Below are 20,562 nucleotides of genomic sequence, written 5' to 3'. Positions count from 1 at the left end.
AGGGTCCTTGCAGACCTTTCATTATCCAAACTAGGTAACATAATCAGTAAGGATCGCAGTTTGCTTGTCAGTTTATATTTTAGTTGTTTGCTCTCTTGAGTGTTGGGATGTTTGCTCTTTTTGGTTGGGCTTTTTGTTTGTTTGGCAATCCCTTGATTTGGGTATTGTTTACTTCTTGATTGTTGATCTGATGTTAGTCTTGGTGTTAATCTATGCTCTCTGGGTGCTGATTGCTGGTGGGAGATGCTTTGGTCTTTTGTTTCCTTTTTGGCTTGTTGATTGTCTCTTTTGCATAGTATGTAGATATTTATATCTATGTGTGCCTATTGATGACTAATGTTTCAGAGTGCCAGGCTTCCTGGAATTCTCTAGCCGTTTTGGGCTTGGCTTGATCTAAGATACTCACAGTTTCCCAGTTGAAACTATAGCTAAGTCTGTTATGTTGTGAAATTAAAGAGTTTTCATCATGTTTTTGACTGCTAATTAGTGTTTTAATTTAATTTAATTTAATTTCCAATTTATATACCGCCCTTCTCCCTGAGGACTCAGGGCGGTGTACAGCCAAGATAAAAAACATAGAATACAAATATTAAAACATTTAAAAATATATATAAATTTTGGCCCAAAAATTAAAAAAAAATCACAGACTAATTAAAAGAATTTAAAAATTTCTTCTTAAGCCAACCCAGCTTGCTGAAAAAGATGGGTTTTCAGGTAACGACGGAAGGCATTGAGGTCATGGATTCTCCTTATTTCCGGGGGCAACTGATTCCAGAGGGTGGGAATGTTTATGGATGCTTCTACTGGTCTTCCGCCTGTTTGTTCTATGTAGTGACTGTTGCAGTGTTTACACTCTACATTGTAGATGACTCTTGTTTTTTCTTCTGGGGCTATGGGGTCTTTTGGTTAACTTAGAATGTTTTGGAGGGTTTTAGTTGGTTTGTGTGCTATACTGATTCCATGTGGTTGTAATGGCCTGTTGGTGGTTTCTGACATTTTTTTATGTTTGGTAGTGTTATCCTTTTTACAGCTTGTGTTATATTGAGTTGAGTCCATTTGATGAAGTTGCACGGATATCCATTTTGTTGGAAGATATTGTATAGATGCTCTATTCCTTTTTCTGCTATTCAGGGCTGCTAAATTGTTTGTACTCGTCTGAATAGGATTCTTACACAGAGGTTTATTACTTTAGTAATGAACCACTTGATTGTTGTGGGTGGTTTTTTGATACACTTGTGTTTTTAATTTGCCATTGCAATCTCTGCTGATCAGGCTATCCAGGAAGGGTAGGGAGTTGTTGTTTTGAAACATTAGACTTTTCTTTCATTTCTTTTGAGTAACATTTAGGTGTAATCAAACACTGCTATCCTTGTTGTATTAATCTGTTTTATGAGGCTGTGCTGTTCTTAGCAAAAGGATTTTATGATAATGTACTTAAATAAGTTTAATAATTTTACCTTCCAACTTCTAGTTGGCCTTCATGCCTATATGGTAGCAAGCTAACATAGCAATTTGTTCTGCTTCTTTATTTTCTCATAACTTTATATGAACCTGGGGAATACCCTTCTGAAATGTGTACTTAAAACATCTTTTGAAAGCAGAAGGGGCCATTTAGGATTTTTTTGTGATCGGGAAGTGATTTTACTCATACTTGCATTATTCCTCAGTTTTATTTTTATTCCCTTGTTTGTTAAGTCATTAAATAATTGCCTTCATTGCTACCACTGCTCCTATTCAACTATTTATCACCTCTTCGAAACATCAGTAAATTTTATATTGTATAGATTGAGTACATTCTGCTTCAGATTGTCATATTAGCTTTACTTCTGATAGAGGTAGTCTCAATTTACAACCATTTATTTAATGGCCAAAGTTACAATGGCAGTTAAAAAAAAAACTTGTGCCTGGTCCATTCACTTACAACCATTGTAGTATCCCCAGATCACATGATTAAATTTTGGATACTTAGCAATCAGCATCTTTTTATAATGGTTGCAGTGTCCTGCGGTCACATGATCGCCATTTGTGACCTTCTCACCTGGCTTCCAACAAACAAGTCAATGAGGGAAGCCAGATTTGCTTAACAACTGCACCAGTCACATAACAACTGCAGTTATTCAGTTAACAACTATGACAACAAGGGTCATAAAATTGAATACAACTCATCTAATAACCACCTGACTTAGCAGTGGAAATTCTGGTTCCAATTGTTTTGTAAGTTCAGGACTACCTTCATTGTCTTTCTTTAAAGAGTGCTTAAAAGTTCTTAAGTGATAGCAACCATTGAAATCTAGGCAAATGTGGTAACAAAAATTAAAGGTACAGTGTTCTTATTGTTATGTCTCTCAGAAGAAGAGTTAAGAGACGTTTTGGAAAACCCTGAACCCAAGATCAAGTCTGGTGCAAAGACTGAGGAAAAACAGATTCATTTCAGTCTGGGACCTATTTTTTTAAGTTCCTACAACTTTGCTATCCTGCAAAACTACAAAGGGAACAGTGCCACCTGAGGCTAATTTCAGAAGACTAAAAGGTGTACCATTACCAAATTAATGGGAATTTTTTGTAGGGATAATGGTCTCTTGGATATTGCAGTTACTCTTCAATAACCCTACATTCAACTCTGCTTGCAAGTCTTAGATGGAGGCTTGACACCTTTCACATTAAACTTTGCTTTTTAGATTCAGCAAGTCTTGAAGACAGGAGTGTTAGAAAGTGAGCACATCTTGAATTACAAATTACAGTGGTTCAAGCCAAAACTACATAGAATATATTTCTTAGTATGACATGAGAATTGAACTATCTTATCAAGCCATTGAGTGTGTTTTCATTGAAATACAACCAATGACTTTGAGCTCTTTGACCTTTTTGAGCAGCAAACCTATAACCTCCTTTGAATTGCCTGCCTGAATTAGAACTTAATTTATTACTTTGACTCTGCTTTTCCTTACATTTATTAGAATTACATTTTGAACACTGCTCAACATGTTTTATTAGATCATTTATTGGGTTTTTTCTGCTTGCTCCATGATCTTAGATTAAATAATCCTAAATTTGATTGGGTTTAGCTGAACCACCATTACAGAGCAGGACAGTAGCAGCATGAACTTTTTTCATGTTGAGGTTATCTTTTTGGAGCTCCTTCACTCAGTGTAAAAAAATTGAAATATACCTGTGAGACAAAAATAATTGGGATAGTTCTACATTATTTCTAGACCTGCAATTACACCTTGCAAATTGTACTGTGGAATGCTGGTAGATTTTCCATTCATAGTCCAATCTTTCCCATTGAGTTCTTTCTGGGTATATTTATCTAGAACCCTCTTCATTCCAGCTGATATTACCAAGAGAGCAAAATAAAATTAGTTGCAATCCAAGGCATGAATGAAAATGCTGGTATGGTCCTTGTTCTTTTGTGAAGTCTGGAGTCCTGGTTGATTTTTTGTACCCCTATTTTTTATTAGTGGTATGCTTAAACTTATTCATTACTACCTTGGTGTCATAATTTATAATAAGTGTTTCAAGTAAAATATTCAAGGCATATCTTTTAAAGAGTTGAAAATAGTTCATACAAAATTCCAATTTTCAGATAGATATCTTACTTGGGGAACAAATCGACTATAATGTTCAAGCTTGAGGAGTTGGGCTAAAAAGAAAGGGATAATTTTTCTTCCTCTCCCTCTCCCCCTTTCTTAGAGGCCTCCCCCAACCATAAAATCTCCCTGGATAACTTGGGACCAGTCACTGTCTTATAGCCCAACCTTCATCATAGGGTTGCTGCTATGAAGAAAACAGAAGGCAGGAACTTTTGTTGCCTTGAGTTGATTAAAGATAAAAGTAGGACGTAAGTCAAATCTCCATTGTCAGCTGAAGAAGATGAAAAATAGAAAAAAAGGATTTCCCAACACAATTAAGCAAAATTCTCAGTTACCATGACAAATAATCTTATATGTCTTCACATATTTAAACACATATTTATTGCATTTATATGCCACCAAATTATTTGAGACTCATGGCAGTTTTGAATAGCAATTAAAAATGAAACATTCACAATGTTCAGCATTTAAAATGTCTGTAGTAAAAGTATAGGATGATGCTAAAAATAACTGAAACAACTACTTTATAATTTTTATTTATATATCGATATTTTGTTTGCTGCTTATCTCCCCACAAAGTGAGTAAAAATATATGAAGTAATAAAACAGTGGCAATACTCATAACCAGGAAACTACAGGCTCTCTCTCGGAAAAGGAGCTGGACAAGCCTTAATTTTGGGGAGGAGACTGTTCCACAGGGCCAGGCCAGCAATAGAAAAACATAACTGATTTTGTAAGTCAGTAGCAACTCTGTGAACTGCATTTAGAAGCATACTGGCCAACATAGGCCTGAAGTTCAGGCAAAATGTGCTGTTAACAGGTAATATCCACTATAAACTGAGGCACCGCATTTTGTATCAATAACCATTTCTGAATAGTCTTTGAAGGCAGTCCCATGTATAGAGCATTGCAGTGATCTATTTTCAAAGTGACAAAGACCATGCAAGAATCTCATAATTCAAGTAGAGTTGCAATTGGTCTGCTAGCTAAAGTTGGGCACAGCCATCCCAACCATGACCTCCACCTGCCCAATAGCAGTGGCCTTGAATATAGGACGACTTCCTAACATTATTATATTTATACACGCAAATATATGTCATCTGGAATAATATTGCAGGATCCAATCTGGGTCAGTCATTGGGACCAGAGATTTAGTCTTCCAAGTTTCCTAAGGATGGAATCCAGCACAAGTCCGAAAGCTCGGAAGACTAAAACCTCTGGTCCCGGTGACCGACCCAGTTTGGATCCTGCAACTTCCTAACATGTTTGATGGACATTTTCAGAGCCGAATAACTTAGATTACTTACTAATTGGTTCGAGTTAGGTTGTAAGTGCATTGTTAAAAAAGGGGGCTTACAAGAAAATGTTTTTTTCCTAGTAAGTCTAGTGACTCACTTGACAACTGTGAAGCAAGAGCTACTATGATGTGGCATAAATAGATTGTACAATCTGATGAAACAGGCAACTTTTCTGACTGTATTATTTTATAATTAAACCAATATTATATAAATATTTGGGGTTCTGTATATTTTTTATTTATTTAGAATTAAAAGATTTTTTAAAACTTTGGTAATGTATGTTCACTTTCCCCCAACTTTGGTAACCAAATGTATAGTGGTGTTCTCCTCTTCTATAATCCCTAGGCTTTGTTCTAAGAAATCTCTATTTTTGTTCTTTTTAACCAGAGATACACTGAAGAGGGATTAGTTATGATTCATGATTTATCTTTTTGAGATGGATGTTATGATAGAAATGTAAGTGTTCTCAAAGTTGTGCAGTGATATCAACAGACGTGCAGGCATATATTGTAAGGGAATTGTAAAATGGCTGAACTTTAAGCCTCGTGTCTCCAATAAGGAATAAAACTGCCAGTTCTTACACTATTATTTACAGTGACATTCCTCCTTCCCCACCCCCAAATCCAGTGAAGCTTAGTGATTGAAGGTCATTTTAGCAGGGACTGTTTGAATGTTGCTTGGGAACCAAGTTTGATGCCTACATTCATAGCAACCTTTATGGAAAGGGCACACACATGTGTAAATTGTAGCTTTTCCTTGCAAAATGCACAGATGGAAAGTCTAATTGCCTCAGTCGTAACTGGCATAAATTTTATGATGAAAGCTGCCACTTGGGGAGATGTAACATGTGACTCATAATTTGGACAGTTTACTTTTTTTGCAGATCTGGAACTACACACACACACACACACACACACACACCAAATTCCACACACACACACACACACACTGTTCTTGGAGCTTAGCTATGCCGAGGAACAAAGCTCTTTTGCTGTTGGATGTTTTGAAATTGCAATTCTGATTTTATAATTTGATCTGGGTGGATTGATTGTTGGGTGGCTGGCCTTATCCCAAGAAAATGCAAATGGGGTATGGGGAAGATTGAGCTGTTCACCCAGCTCCCATGTAATTTGCTTCTAGAGTTTAGTTATTGCGGAATACTTCTTCCAACCCTGCTGTCTTTGAGTAGAAAGTTGGATTAGATGACCTTTGATTGTTTCCAAATCTGTAAACAACCATCTGATACAACAGTTGTAGATATTAGGGAGGGGGATACAATTTTCTCACCACCACCCCCCGGCATGGATCAACTGACAAAAGCTGGAATAGGATGGCCCAACATTTTCATACTTGCTTTCATTCTGCCATTGAACCTACTGAACAATACTTCATAAGTGAATGTCACAATTTCTTACCAATTGTTCATTTTTCCTAAAAGATCACTCGTGTTCAACATCCTTTAGGAGACTTCCTGAATTAGTGTTGCCTAATTTATAAACTACTAAAACTCTTGTGTCTGTAACTTTAGCTGGATGAAAGGATGCATAGTAGGGCAAAATTTTATCAGTAGAGCTCAAATGGGCTAACTTACAGAACCTGTTGTTTCGGAGGAACAAAATTTGGGAAAGTTGTGACTACCATGGTCTGGCGGCAGCGGCGGCAGCTGCAGTCACATGATCATCATTTTCAGTGTTTTGCGAGTTTCCTAGCCATTCTAAGCCCTCCCTCCCTTCCACACAGAGCAGCAGGGGGAGGGAGGGCAAACACAATGGAAAGAAACCTTGCACACTTTTCCCACCCCACTCTCTCCAGGCCTTCTCCAACCCATGTGGCATCTCTTGCACACCTCCATGCACTGACCCTGACTTATTCCATTCTCCCACACGCCCTCTCCATCCCCACCACACATAGCACCTCTTGCACACCCCTGCGACCCCCCCATGTAGTATCATTCTGCATCTCCCTCACATGCACTATCCAACACACATAGATTTATCATGTATCCCAATGTACTATTCCTGATCCATGCCACCCATTCGCATACCTTCCCCAACCACATACAACCTCTCACAGAACCCTTCCCCTACACTTCTCCTGACCCTTGCACCTACTCACACAGCCTTCTTGACCCACGCCGCCGCTGCCCCTTCCCCGTGCACCATACCTAACCACCTACCTCCCTAGCAGCCACTTTTCTGTCTGCTGGCCTTGCATTTGCAAAGAAAATGGGAAGCTGGCGGGAGGGATGGAGTGGAGTGGAATTTTGGATGCTTCCTGACAGCTTCCCACAGGGAAATTCAATGGGGAAGGAGATAGGAAGTCATATTCATTCCTGCCCCCACAAAATAAGCCCCATCTTGATGGAGACAAAATCAAAGCAAATATTAAAAGTGAATTGTTTGCATTTAGATTTATCTCAGCTCATTCTGTGCAAGAGCTTTTCTATTCTCCCTATACCCCTCCTATCTGTGCTAGGATACTGAATTTCTTTGCCTGTGTACCTTGTGAAGAGGCGGTAGCGATGGGGTTCCACTTGCCATGAGCTCATTGTACAACCATGGCAAATCAATCTGATCTAATTCAGAAATATGCTTGGGTTTTTATCTAATGCCGTCCCAAGTTCCTTGGTAGAAATAGTAGGTTTATCATCTAGAAGGCCTTATCTATGTGTTTTCTCTTTTCCTCTCTCCCCTTTCCCTCAAAACAGATGATCCATTGACAAGATCACGGATGACACGTCTGTACATGAATATCAACAACTTCACTGTTCTCTCCGAGGATGAGCAAGTTGTGTAACTTCCAGAACGCTGATTTGGAGCAGAGTCTTCCTGCCATTGCTTCCTCATTTTCACACTCCCCAGGGTTTTCTCCACATTACTTTTCTCCCGAGAGAAGAAGGGCCATTTCTGATGTGCGGCGAACCTTCTGCCTCTTTGTGACTTTTGACCTTCTCTTCATCTCACTCCTCTGGATAATTGAACTGAATGTGAGTCGAAAAGCTGGTTTCTGCAAATAAGATCTTCTCTCCTGACCCCCTAGATTCCCTCCCCTTCCTTCCCTATTTTCACTCAAATAATTAGGGAAATAAAAGTTTCCCCAGAGACATTTTTCTTCACAGCTACCACAGTGGATGAAATACAGTGCATCAGTTGGAAATGTCCAGCCCTGTATTGGGTAATTAATTGCCCAGGCTAACTGTAGTATACTAGACTAGTTTTCGTCTTAGGGGACAAGAGTGGGAAAAAAGGCTACTATTTCATTGGATTTTGGGTCTGATTGCCTGGTCTTTTCAGCTTTAAACACAAACCATAAGAGGGGCTGAGTCAAACCTGCAAGTTTTTAATTTCACTTGTAAACCTGCTTGGGACAAAAACAGTAATGATTAACCTCTTGGAATTGTTCTAATTGTTAGGCATAGAAGGAAGGCCATTTTGTATCTGCACATATAAACAAACCTACACATATCAGTGCTATTGTATGCTACAAGTTAGTGAGGTAATGACTCAGGTGAATTACTCAGCTTACACATTGTGCTTACAAGAATAGAAACCAATTTGATTCTAAGGAAAAACATTCCTTCCTGGTTGCAAACATGTTCCAATTGGTTCTTCAGAGCATTTGAAAACACTACTCCCTGTAGAAGTAATATTATACTCCTACTCATCTGCAGCAGTTAGTTTTGTACTCTTTCAGCAATTCTTCCAACTTGGGAGCTTCTTAATTTATTGGCCAAGTGTCCAGAGAAAATGGAGTTGTAGTTCATGTCTAAAGGGTAACTAATTGTGTCAAAGATATAATAGAGCTTCTGAACAGAAATTTCATTAAGCACAATTTAATTTACAGAATACATAACTATGGAGCATTCCAACAATATTCTTTGTAAAAAAAACATTTCTCAATATAGCATATCAGTAAGAACAGAGTCATTGGAAATGGAAAGAACCATATGATAGAAATGGAATGTTTTGGTCACTTCACTCTACCCTCTTCACATGCAACGTGTCAGTATATTCCACAGTAGGAACCATTGTGAGAAAGTAGCTCAAGTACAGTAATTTATAGATCTCTTGAATGCCACTCTTTTAGATTTGGAAACCACAACTTCTTTAACAGACAAATGAGCAGCGATTCATCATATGGCTGCCCATTCACTCTGCTTCCTTGCTTTTAAAGGATTAGAAAAAAGGAGGGGTTTTTTGAAAGGAAGGGAAACAATGAAAAGCCTAAATACCATATTCACAGGAAATGACACATGGTTTTCCTGATAATATTATAGCCTCAAATGAGCCAATCAGTTTCCCCAGAACAGAATGCACAAGTAAAGGAAAACTTGTCCTGCTAGAAGCAAGAGTCAGTCTTTCCATTGTATAGAGCAGTTGTTTAATAATTCAGTCACAAAAACAAATAGAAGGAAGGGAATCTTCACATCCATAAGAACAAATAGAGAGAGAAGAATCTCCATCATATCTGCATCCATTCTAGATAATGGCACTGAGGGATTTAGCAATCTAACCTCTCACTGATGTTCTGGAGTAGAATTTCTATAAACACTGACCAAAATAGCAAATGACTTGCATTCACAGGAGTTATTTAAGTCAATCTGCAGAGGTCAATATTGTCTAACTCTGGGCTAGGGATTCATGTAGAGCAGTGTTCGTCAATCTCAGCTACTTGTATTGTGTGAAATTCAACTCCTAGAATTCCCTGGCCTGGGGAAAAATGCTGTTCTAAATGAAAGCATTTAGAGGTGGAATAGAATAGAGTTCAGGGCAGGTACTTTTTAGATATATTTTCCTCTGACATCTAATAAAAGTAAGATTGCTATTTGTTGCTACCTATTAAACGTTTTAATTCATAGCATAATTTGTTAATAGCTTTTAGTCTATGCTGCTCTGAATAATTTTACTAACATTGCACTTTATATTCATAATACGTGTCTGATGCTTGGTTTATCACTCTTAACATTCATGTTGCATGTTTGTTTTTAACTCTTTTGCAGTGGTGGGATTCAGCCAGTTCGCACCACTTCAGGAGAACTGGTTGTTAACTTTCTGAGCAGTTTGGCAAACTGGTTGTTGGAAGAAATCATTAGGGCAGAGAACTGGTTGTTAAATTACTTAAATGCCACCACTGCTCTTTTTTTAAAAAAAAATTTTTTTTTTTAATTTTTTCAAACAAAAACATAAAATATATCTTACAAGAACGAAGTCTCGATCCGGTCATAGATAGGTACAATTGCTTACATTTCTTTAACAAGCTCCATTCACAATTTCCCATTACATCTTTTAAAATTAAAAATCAGAACATAAATTTTTTTAACATAAATTCTAACATCTTAATCTAAACCATTCTATTATATCACCACAAATTTAATTTCCAAATAAACTTAACACATTTTTTTTAACCATTTATAAATCCAAATTTATATCAGGTTCTTTCCCAAGCTCCCTTCAATACATCATTTAACCTCAGTATCAAAACATTAATCTTAAAAAATATTCTAACCTCTTAATCTAATTATTTACCTTACAATTTTATCATCACCAATCTTATTTTCAGATTAAATACAACTCTAGTTTTATTCCAATTTATAGAATAAAATTCTATCCATATTTCTTAATCTCTAGGCCCATTCATCAAATCTTTAAATCTTAGGCTTTATCACTTTACCTTTAATTTTCTCACGCTTATCATCTATTATACATTTCATTTTACACAGATTTATCTCAAAATCCATATCCTCCTCCATATCTCCTACTATTATTTGGCTGATTTCCAGCATATTTTATTGTGGCTGATTTTCAGCATCCCACCACTGTTCTTTTGTCATTGCTTGATACTTGTTTGAGAGGTCCAGATCAAACGGAGCATTAAGATAAAAAGAGTCTGCCATTGTTAGGCAGAATTCAGATAAATATATGACGCTAGAGAACTATTCTTCCCCTACCTAAGAAATGCCAAGCCAACTAAAAATAATAACCCCAATAAAGTTCAGAATATTTTAATAATAGCTGAGTAGAGAACAAGTAAAATAGTTATGCTCTGCAAAAACTCTGGAGGTTCTTCTAGTAGTCCATTGAATATCTGCAGTATTGTTGAAAGTAGACAATGGGACAATCTGACTATCCAGGACCTGGCCCCCAATTAGCTACAAATTTTGTGCATGTCGTTGAAAGTGATTTGGGGAAGATGTATGGATCTGTCTGTCTATTGCTCCCAGATGTTTCTCCTTCACAGGTTTCTTTATATATTATAGTCGCGTGATAGCCAGATGGGCAGTATATAGTTTAATTAAATAAATAAATACACTAAATAATGAGGCTGACCTCAGTGACAACAGAGGTTATGACATGAGATTCTGCCCCTCTGCCAGAAGTGCATCTTCTGGTCTCCATTATGCATTAGTTGTAGTTAGGTCTTGAATGTAGGATAGCAATTCTATCAAGGTACTGCCCAGTCATCCTGTTGCTTAGGGTGGGGGAGAGAATCTTGGCACGATGGTTGGAGCCTTGTTATTTATGGCTCAAAATGGAATTACTGCCACAAGAATTCATCTTGAACTAGATATTTGTGCAATTTGAATGCGAACTTAATTTGTATTTGGCCCAATAAATTAGTCTTCTTTAGTGAGCTAGTTGATTCACATTGCTATGTAATGCCTTTTATACATATTTCAGTGGCTCAGACTAGTGATTATATCCATAACTTGGCTGATATATAAAATCTCCAATAAACTGATCTAAAGACATAATCATTCCAAATTAAACTTGCTGCTGTCAGGTGCAAGAAATCAGGAGCTAGGGTAAAGTTCAGAAGTAATAAAAAATTTATTTCATGCTACCTATACACACAGAAATATGATCTACTAACAGTAAAGGCAAATTGGCATCAGATAAGACTCAACAGACTTCCAGCGGGACTGGACTTGGGTCTCTTATGAGGGTGTAGTAATTCCAAACTGATGATGCATTTCACCCCACCCTTGGATTCACCCTGGTCATCTTCTATAGCTACCCTTTCTTGTAGAACTAACCCATCTACAGTTTTCTCAACAATTTGTAACTAAAAGATATGTAATGGAAATTATGAGCCAAATCAGAATGGACTAGAGCCAATTATGGTGCTATATGTTATTCTCCTGAGCTATCCAATATTACCTAGAACAGCAGCCCCCAAGGCTTGGGGGCTGCTTTTGGGCACCAGGTGCTTTTGGGCACCAGGGTCCGGTTCAATGGAGAGAGGTTTTTCTGTGGATCAGAGGGGGCATGGTTTTGTGTGGTGCCTGCATCCCGCAGGTGGGGATTTGCTTGTTTACATGCCCTGTATACTGTGATGTTGGTTGGGGGGGTGGTTTGGGACCCCTGGCCTAGAAGAAACTTCCTAGGGTGTCTTTCGAACCATTTCAAGCACAATACTTCAGAAAATGTCATATCCCAAGTGCAAAATTGCTATCCTTGAATACAAAATGTGGTTTTTCAAAAATTTTGGAAATGTTTCAAGCTTATAATAATGCTTCATATATTGTGTTTTGAACATGAAACAGATTATTTTATACTCAAAACAGTTTTGTATTCAAGATACAAATGGTGCATTATCTTAAAACTTTCCTTGTGTCTTCAGAGATGTGGGTTTATGCATGATGAGAGGCTATTCTGGTTCTGAATTCTGGGAATTGTACTCCCACCATACCTGGAGGCACCAATTGGGGAAGGCTAAAAAAAGTTTAAATAAAAGGTAAAGGTTTCCCCTTTCCAGTTGTGTCTGACTCTTAAGGGGCAGTGTTCATAGTAAAAAAAAAAAAATCCCAGCTAATCATTGTCTATCCATCAAACTCTATTAATGTCATTTTCTTTAATCTTATTTACTTTCAGATTATCAAAACTATCCAAGTCAATTTAAAAGAAGAAGTCATCTATTACAAGTTTAAAACATCATTTTTTGACATATTTGTAAGTATTCTGATGCAATTGTCTTTTTTTTTTTAAAAAAAAATGGAGGCCCTTTTTTTTGTCAGGGCAAATTATTATTAAATAATTCACATGGCTGTTAAAACATATCAGATGTTGCATTTTGTAGAATTATTTTTCAGTCTCTAAAAATCTTCTTACACTGCCAGCAGTTTACAGTTTTCTATCAATTTAGTTCACTCAGAAATAATTGTATTGTATTTCTCAGAACTTCATAATTGTTCATAAATATGTTGTATATTCATTTTTATTAGCTCTTGGCTTTTTTCCGGTTCTCGGTACTACTTCTTGCATATGCTGTTTTTAAACTCCGTCATTGGTGGGTCATAGCGGTAAGAGAAAATTCTTTACAAAATATGTTTCATTATATAACTTTGTAGCTTCCCAAACTGCTCTTGTAATGGGTCTTCTTTTTCCTTTCTCCTTTTCTCCTCTTCATCCCCAAGATCACTACATTGGTGTGCAGCACTTTCCTGATAGTGAAAGTTATCTTCTCAGATGTGAGTTCATTAAAAAAAATGGATTCTATTTGAAATTTTGCAGCCACCTTTCTAATGGTTGGAGCAGATTAAAATATCCCTATTAGCTCATGGGAATTTAGTTCATCATTAAAATTCCAGTGGTGGAAATGGGATTGGAGGTGCAAAAGTTTGCTTAGAAATAAAGTACTTTATTCAAAACAGCTGATCTTCCAAGATGGTGAATGATAGTCTTTAAGAAATACTGAATATATTTACCTTGTAGTCCACATTTAGTGATTACAACTGAGAATAAGTGAAACTGCAGTGAGACTTATTTCAGCTTCCCTTAGCAAACTTGTAAAGATCATAAATACAAGGATTGATTGTACAGTCACTTTTTCATCACCATCATAACTGCAAACAATGCTAAATGAGGCAGTCACTATATGAAGTCTAGCTGTAGTCAGTGGTCATTATGCCTGAAATGTATGAAGGTTGTAGATCCAATCCAACTGGAAGGCTCTGATAAATGTTAAGTAATCTCCAATATGTGTCTTGAAACTTCTCTCCTTTTTTTCTTTCTTCATGCAACAGCTGCTGACCAAAGGGGCATTTGGCTACCTTCTGCCCATCGTTTCCTTTGTCCTAGCCTGGCTAGAAACATGGTTTTTGGATTTCAAAGTCTTGCCACAGGAGACAGAGGAAGAACAATGTGAGTCTGCTTATCCAGTGAGAGCTGGTGTGTCAAATAAAGCTGCTCTTCCACCTATTAAAATGGTGTTATCAGCTTTCTTGGTGAGGCATTCTGACCAGAGACTTCCTTGTAGAATTCAGGGAAGCATTTGCTACTTTAGACCCAATATTTTAAGACTTTTTTGCTTTTTTAATAAGCTAAAGAACAGGACAAGAACAGTTTTTTCCTGAACGCCATCACTCTGCTAAACAAATAATTCCCTCAACACTGTCAAGCTAGTTATTAAGTCTGTGTTACTATTAATCTTCTCATCGTTCCTATCACCCATCTCCTTCCACTTTTGACTGTATGACTGTAACTTTGTTGCTTGTATCCTTATGATTTATATTGACTGTTTCCTAATATGCTTTGATTGCTTATTAGTACTCTATGACTATCATTAAGTGTTGTACCTTATGATTCTTGACGAATGTATCTTTTCTTTTAGAAAAGTGCACTGAGAGCGTATGCACCAAGACAAATTCCTTGTGTGTCCAATCACACTTGGCCAATAAAGAATTCTATTCTATTCTATTCTACCTCTTAATTATAAGTAGAAGGAAGTTAGAATTTACCCATGACAAATCATTTCTTTCTGTCTCATTTTATTTTTGACATACTGCAAAAAAAAAAAAAATTGTAAAAATGGTGGGATTAAGATGTCATCTTTAATCTAGAAACATAACTGAGATTGCTTAGATGAAAAAAGCTCTCTATTGATTTAAATAGTTGCTTTTGAGATGCGACGGGCAAATAGACTAAGATGAAAGGTTATAGTAGTTTGGCCAGCTGCTATTCAAAAGCAAAATCTGCTTTTCTGAATCTAAACATGCTACAAACAGTTGCTTGTTTGTCCAGTAGAATGTACAGGTTCATGATCTGCTATGATATAATTAGATTTTTATGTGACTTTGATGTTGTGGTCATGATTTGCAATTGTTTGAAAAGCAGATCGGTTACTGGCCAGGCAACTTTTTAAAATACTGTTCAATAATCATAAAATCTCTAGACTTGCATCCTATTAACACCCCAAAAGTATGCTGGTGACAATTTCTAGTTTGTATTAGAAATAGAAAAGCCTGGTTTTAAAATTGTATCTATCCTTTGGAGGTAATATTTAGTCTAACCAATCCAGTACCAGCAGGGGTCTTTGGATTCTGGTGATATATACATTTGAGAAATAAATGGGTAAAATTGTTGGAAAATAAAGAACTGGTATGTGTTTCATTATGTTTCATTCACTTAAAAAAACATTAATAGTAACTTTTACCCTGATGATAGAATCATCATATGAGCTGTTGCTTGACAGGATGTAGGATACGTTTGTTTGTAGTAATCTCAACTGCTAGATCAGTGAACAGACAGCCAGACCACTGTGTTTTCCTAAAACTCTTCATCACTGAGTGTTTGCTAATCTGAATTGAAAGAACGAAATTGCAGTTTTCACTCTGATTTGCTTTTTATTCTTACACAGATAGATCTTCCATTAAGGCCAAGTCAGTCCTTCATTAGATCAGTCTCTCCTAATTAGGACTTTTTTAATCTTTCTCATCAGTGAACAATGAAAAATTGATCAATCTTTCCAAGTCTTCCAGTCTCGCCTGGACTTCAATGAAAGTTACAGTCCCAGTTTGTGAAATAGTCTTTTTCTAAGAAGATTGCTCACTATTTTCAAATGTCATTTTCCCTTTCATTCAGGCTTTTGCATGTCATATATTGTGTAGACTGAGCAATAAGTATCACAAGATAATGTCTAAGCCAACCAATTTTTCTCTCTTCTCTTCTCTTCTCTTCTCTTCTCTTCTCTTCTCTTCTCTTCTCTTCTCTTCTTTTCAGGGTATGTGGCAGCTCAGGCTGCTGTGTCTCGTGGACCACTCTTTTATTCAGGAGCACTTTCAGATGGGCAGTTCTACTCCCCTCCAGAATCTGTTGCAGGTGACTGATATTTCTTCCTCTAAAACACTTGCTAACCAACTTTTTATAATGATGAATTTAAGAATTGGCCTGATGGAGAACATAGAAGTTATAAATTCACACATGACATTCACATTTCTCTTTTGTGAACTTCAATCCCTTTTATCGTAATAGTTGACACAAATATGACAAGGCTGTTTCACTTCTCTGTTAATAAAAAGGAGCAGACATAAAAGGGGATCAGTTTGTACACCCTGGATATTTTTTAGCAGCTGTTTCTGACGCACTAGTGTTAGATGGGGGAAATTGATGCAGTGTTTATGGGAACATTTGATTCATGGTTCTGTGGAATGAATATAGAATTATGTAATCTGTAAGCCTTCTGCCTTTACATGAATCACATTCATATAGCACATAAAAATATTGCTATTTTTAGGCCTGTCTTCTTCCAGTTGTAAGACAAACCATCAATTCATATAGAAACAAGGATTAGTTTTTCTCAGGGTTAGCAGTTTTTATACCTCAGCATGTTCTAAAAGCAAACTCCTGACTGAGTGACCCAAACTGGAATTTAAATATTTAGAATACATAATAGGAAATATCTAGAATTTCTTATTTTGGTTTATTTTCTCCCAGAATAGTTGGTTTTGTCAAGGAATTCTAGAGCTAGAAATGCTTCTTCCTACTTTACACATAATACTTCTAAAAGTCATATCCAAACTTGTAAATATTTATTTATTTTTCTCTCTAATGCAGGATCGGATGAGTCAGATGACGAAATTATTGGGAAAAGGGCAGTAACTGATGAGGTATGCCTCAATATATCAATACCCTTTGGGGCTGTCATATTTTGGGTTATATTTTTCTGTTTTCGTATAATATAATGCATGCTAGTGTTCTTTAGAATAAATCTATTTACTTTTCTCCAGGTGTCCAATCTAAATTGCACAATGGAATGGCAATAAAATAGAAGCAAAAGCTTAGTCTAAGCAACAGTACAATAGTGGACAGCAACTCATAATAGTAATGGAAAAAAATCAGGTGTCATTTAGTAATGCCACTTCACCCATCTATTTATTCTACTGTATTAAATCCCTTTGCTCATCTTTTCAATTCACATACAACTAGAAATGTGATGGGTTTCTAAAATATCCAAGGAAATATTTCCCAGGACAGGTGCTCAAATATACTTTGCGGTTTTTATTCTGAAATATCTCAGCATTTATCACAGATAGATGTCTATCCAAACACCATGACTAGAAAAGCTTCCAGATTAGTTGCAGTGATCAGATGTTATATATCTGCATGTATCAAATGTGCAACCATTTCGTATGGGTCTGTGCAAACAGTATATTAAAATTATATTTTATTTATATTAACTTCATACAAATTTTGTAAGTAGGGTAGTATCTTACTTCTTGGAGAACCCGTGGCTTTCAGAAAAATCTGAAATCTCTTCTGTTGTTTGACGAATATACTTCCCTAAAGCAGAGCATTAAACAAAGCTTTGTCAGGGATTGAATCTTTCCTGCATAAATGTCAATAGTCACTGTGCATCCCAGACCTTGGGTGTCCCAACTTTTTATCTAGCCTGGGCCACATTGAATGAAGAGGAATTGTCTTGGACTGCATATAAAGTACACAATATACTTAATGTATATAAACCACAGAATCATGTTAAAAGTTTATGATTACTAGTTGTGCTGGGCCAATAACAGACTGTGGGTTGGACATGCCTATCCTAGACTTATTAGAAAAATCCATTTGTCTCTTGTTTTTGTTTCTTGCTATCCACCAGGGGGCAGGATTATTCTGTCTTAATATTTTCTACCAACTTCTCAAAGAAGCTCCATAAGCCCATAGTTTTTGGTACAATAGTAGCATGCTGGTCCTGTTGTAACATGGACAAACAATTTGTATGTGCTTCCCCGAATGAGTAATAGTTTTTTTGTTTTTAGTATTAGGAGAAATAAAACGGCAGAGATAGTAGGCTGGTGCCGATTTAGATTGGGAGAGGTAGTTTTTGAAAAACGTATAAGGCATAAAGGCTGGATTTGCTTATTTAGTCTTACTGTTGAAGCAATAGGTGTGACACCTGATTTTTTTTTTTAAAGTAAGCCATGCAACTAGGGCAGTAATATTTAAACTGATCATATGATTAGAGTTTCTGTTTTGTTTTTAAGGAAACCCCCACTTGTTTTTAAAATACTTCGCAATAACTAAAATATTTAAAATGACAGGACACTTGTTTGGGCATATTTAGCCTCTTCAGACAGTACTATTGAATATTTATGGAAAGATTACTGAAAATTAACAAATATTCAACTTAAAATAAAGAAGACTTTTTTTTCTAATATAACCTAGGGAAAGGGGGAGAGATTATCCTTAAATTTAATTTGAATTTGAGGTAAAATTTACATCCATACGGAGGGAAGTAACAGTGGGGTACTCCAAGGTTCCGTTTTAGGCCCAGTATTCTTCAATATCTGATCTAGATGAGGGAATTGAAGAGGACTCATCAAATTTGCAGACAACACTAAACTGGCAGGAATAGCCAACACCCCAGAAGACAAGCTTAAGATTCCAAAAGACCTTGACAGACTTGAACACTGGGTCCTGTCTAACAAAATAAAATTCAATGAGATAAAAATAAAGTTTTATAGTTAGGTAAGAAAAACCAACTGTATAACTACAGATTAAGTGAAACATGGCTTAATGTCAGTAACTGTGAGTGGAATCTTGGAGTCCTAGTGGACAATCACTTACATATGAGCCAACAGTGTGCAGCAGGCAGCCAAAAAAGCCAATGCAATCCTAGACTGCATTAACAGAGGGATAGAATCAAGATCACATGAAGTTCTAGTACCAGTTTACAAAGCCTTAGTAACACTATACTTGGAATACTGCATCCAGTTCTGGTCACCACAATACAAAAAAGATGTTAAGATTCTGGAAACAGTGGATAGAAATGCTAAAAAAAATGATTAGGGGGCTGGAGGGTAAAACATACAGAGAACAGTTACAGGAATTGGGTTACAACTAGTGTGAAAAGAAGGACTAGGGAGCACGTTATAGCACTTTTCCAATATTGAGGGGTTCCTACAAAGAAGAGGGATCAAACTATTTTCCAAAGCACCAAAAGACAAGAGAAAAAACAATGGTTGGAAACTAACCAAGGAGAGAAGCAACCTAGAACTAAGGAGAAATTTCCTAATGTTGCGAGCAATCAACTAATGGAATAGCTTGCCTTCAGAAATTATGTGTGCTCCATCACTGAAGGCTTTCAAAAAGAGATTGGACAACCATTTGTCTGAAATGATATAGGATCTCCTACTCAAGCGAGGGGTTGGACTAGAAGACCTCCATGATCCCTTCCAACTCTAATGTTCTATGTTTTACGTTCTTGTTTTCAAGAAAGCTGATTTTATACTGATTCAATGGACAACAGAGTTTCTTCTTTCATTCACCCTGAAATGGCACCTGTCATAGAATTTGATCACTTTGACTCCCGGGAACAGCATGGGGATATACAGAGTGCAGATGGTAAATGAAGGGAAGTCTGGTTGGTGCTGCATGTAGCCAAGAGTATCTCCTTATATCATACTAGATTAAATTAAGTCTTGATCTAATGAACTTGAGATATCAGCATCTGCTGAGTATAAAGTGAATTATGTGTTGTTAAGCTGTGTTTCATATTTTGGCCTAGGAGAGAGAATATGTCCGGCAAGGCAAAGTAGCAATGGAGGTGATGGATCAGATCTTAACCCAAGAAGAAAACTGGATTTTTGAGAAATGCACAGTAAGTTTACATTTCTGAGTGACTGCTGGCAGAAATCCTAGAACCAGTCATGTCACCTAGAAATGGCACTATTTGATTTAGAAAAAGCAGTGCTGAAGTTTCCAGTATCAAAGATTGCTGATTCTCTCTGTATTGCTATGGTATTACCTGGTGCATTACTTTATCATTCTTGCATTGAGACCTCTCAGATAAATTTTAATAAGGACCTGATATCCTCCTCTCTCTTTGGTTTCAGTTTTTATGAACTTTGCTGTAGAGCAAAATTTAATTTAAAAATGGTAATAATGAGGACCCACTGAATAAGCCTGAATAATTTGAGGGAGACAAATTTTCTTCCCAGTTGCTGCTCAAGACCAGGAGGCAGCACTTTCTGCTCATTCTGAATTCTAAATTGAGAAGGAAAAGGGAAGAAGTTGGACCATGGAGACGCAACAATTGTACCGGGGGGGGGGGGGGGGGGATGTAGGGTATAATATTTCATGTAGACTATGTAAGCCTCTTGCAGGATTCTGTTTTGCAGGAGTAAAATCAGAGCATAACCGCCTGTAATCTTCCCTTATTAATATTTATCAAAGCAAAATAAGGATAGTACTAGCAATAGCACTTAGACTTATATACCACTTTGTAGTGCTTTACAATACTCTCTTAGCGGTTTACAATGTCAGTATATTGCCGGGTCCTCATTTTATCAATGTCGGAAAGATGGAAGGCTGAATCAACCTTGAACTTGGCTGTGGGCAGAATTTCCCCACGATAACTGCATTTTAACCACTGCACCATCAGAGATACACAATATA

General features: G+C 36.8%; 1 protein-coding gene across 2 annotated transcripts in view; it reads left to right on the top strand.

Moving 5' to 3' along the window:
• Positions 1–20,562, top strand: part of STARD3 (StAR related lipid transfer domain containing 3) — a 34,040-nt gene that overhangs the window by 1,066 nt on the left and 12,412 nt on the right. For both annotated transcript variants that reach the window (XR_004591132.2, XM_034415840.2), the window contains exons 2-9: positions 7,599–7,877; positions 12,763–12,840; positions 13,113–13,190; positions 13,305–13,358; positions 13,914–14,031; positions 15,889–15,987; positions 16,723–16,775; positions 19,673–19,765. Coding sequence is in view for 1 of the 2 variants with exons in the window: in XM_034415840.2 (XP_034271731.1) it covers positions 7,671–7,877; positions 12,763–12,840; positions 13,113–13,190; positions 13,305–13,358; positions 13,914–14,031; positions 15,889–15,987; positions 16,723–16,775; positions 19,673–19,765 (780 nt within the window). In the remaining variant the exon portion in view is untranslated. The remainder of the gene's footprint in view (positions 1–7,598; positions 7,878–12,762; positions 12,841–13,112; positions 13,191–13,304; positions 13,359–13,913; positions 14,032–15,888; positions 15,988–16,722; positions 16,776–19,672; positions 19,766–20,562) is intronic.

The sequence above is a fragment of the Pantherophis guttatus genome, chromosome 4, assembly GCF_059756535.1.
Source record: "Pantherophis guttatus breed Tessera chromosome 4, ASM5975653v1, whole genome shotgun sequence".
Taxonomy (NCBI): domain Eukaryota; kingdom Metazoa; phylum Chordata; class Lepidosauria; order Squamata; family Colubridae; genus Pantherophis; species Pantherophis guttatus.
The sequence above is the reverse complement of the archived record's forward strand: the minus strand, read 5'-3'. Positions and strand labels throughout refer to the sequence as shown.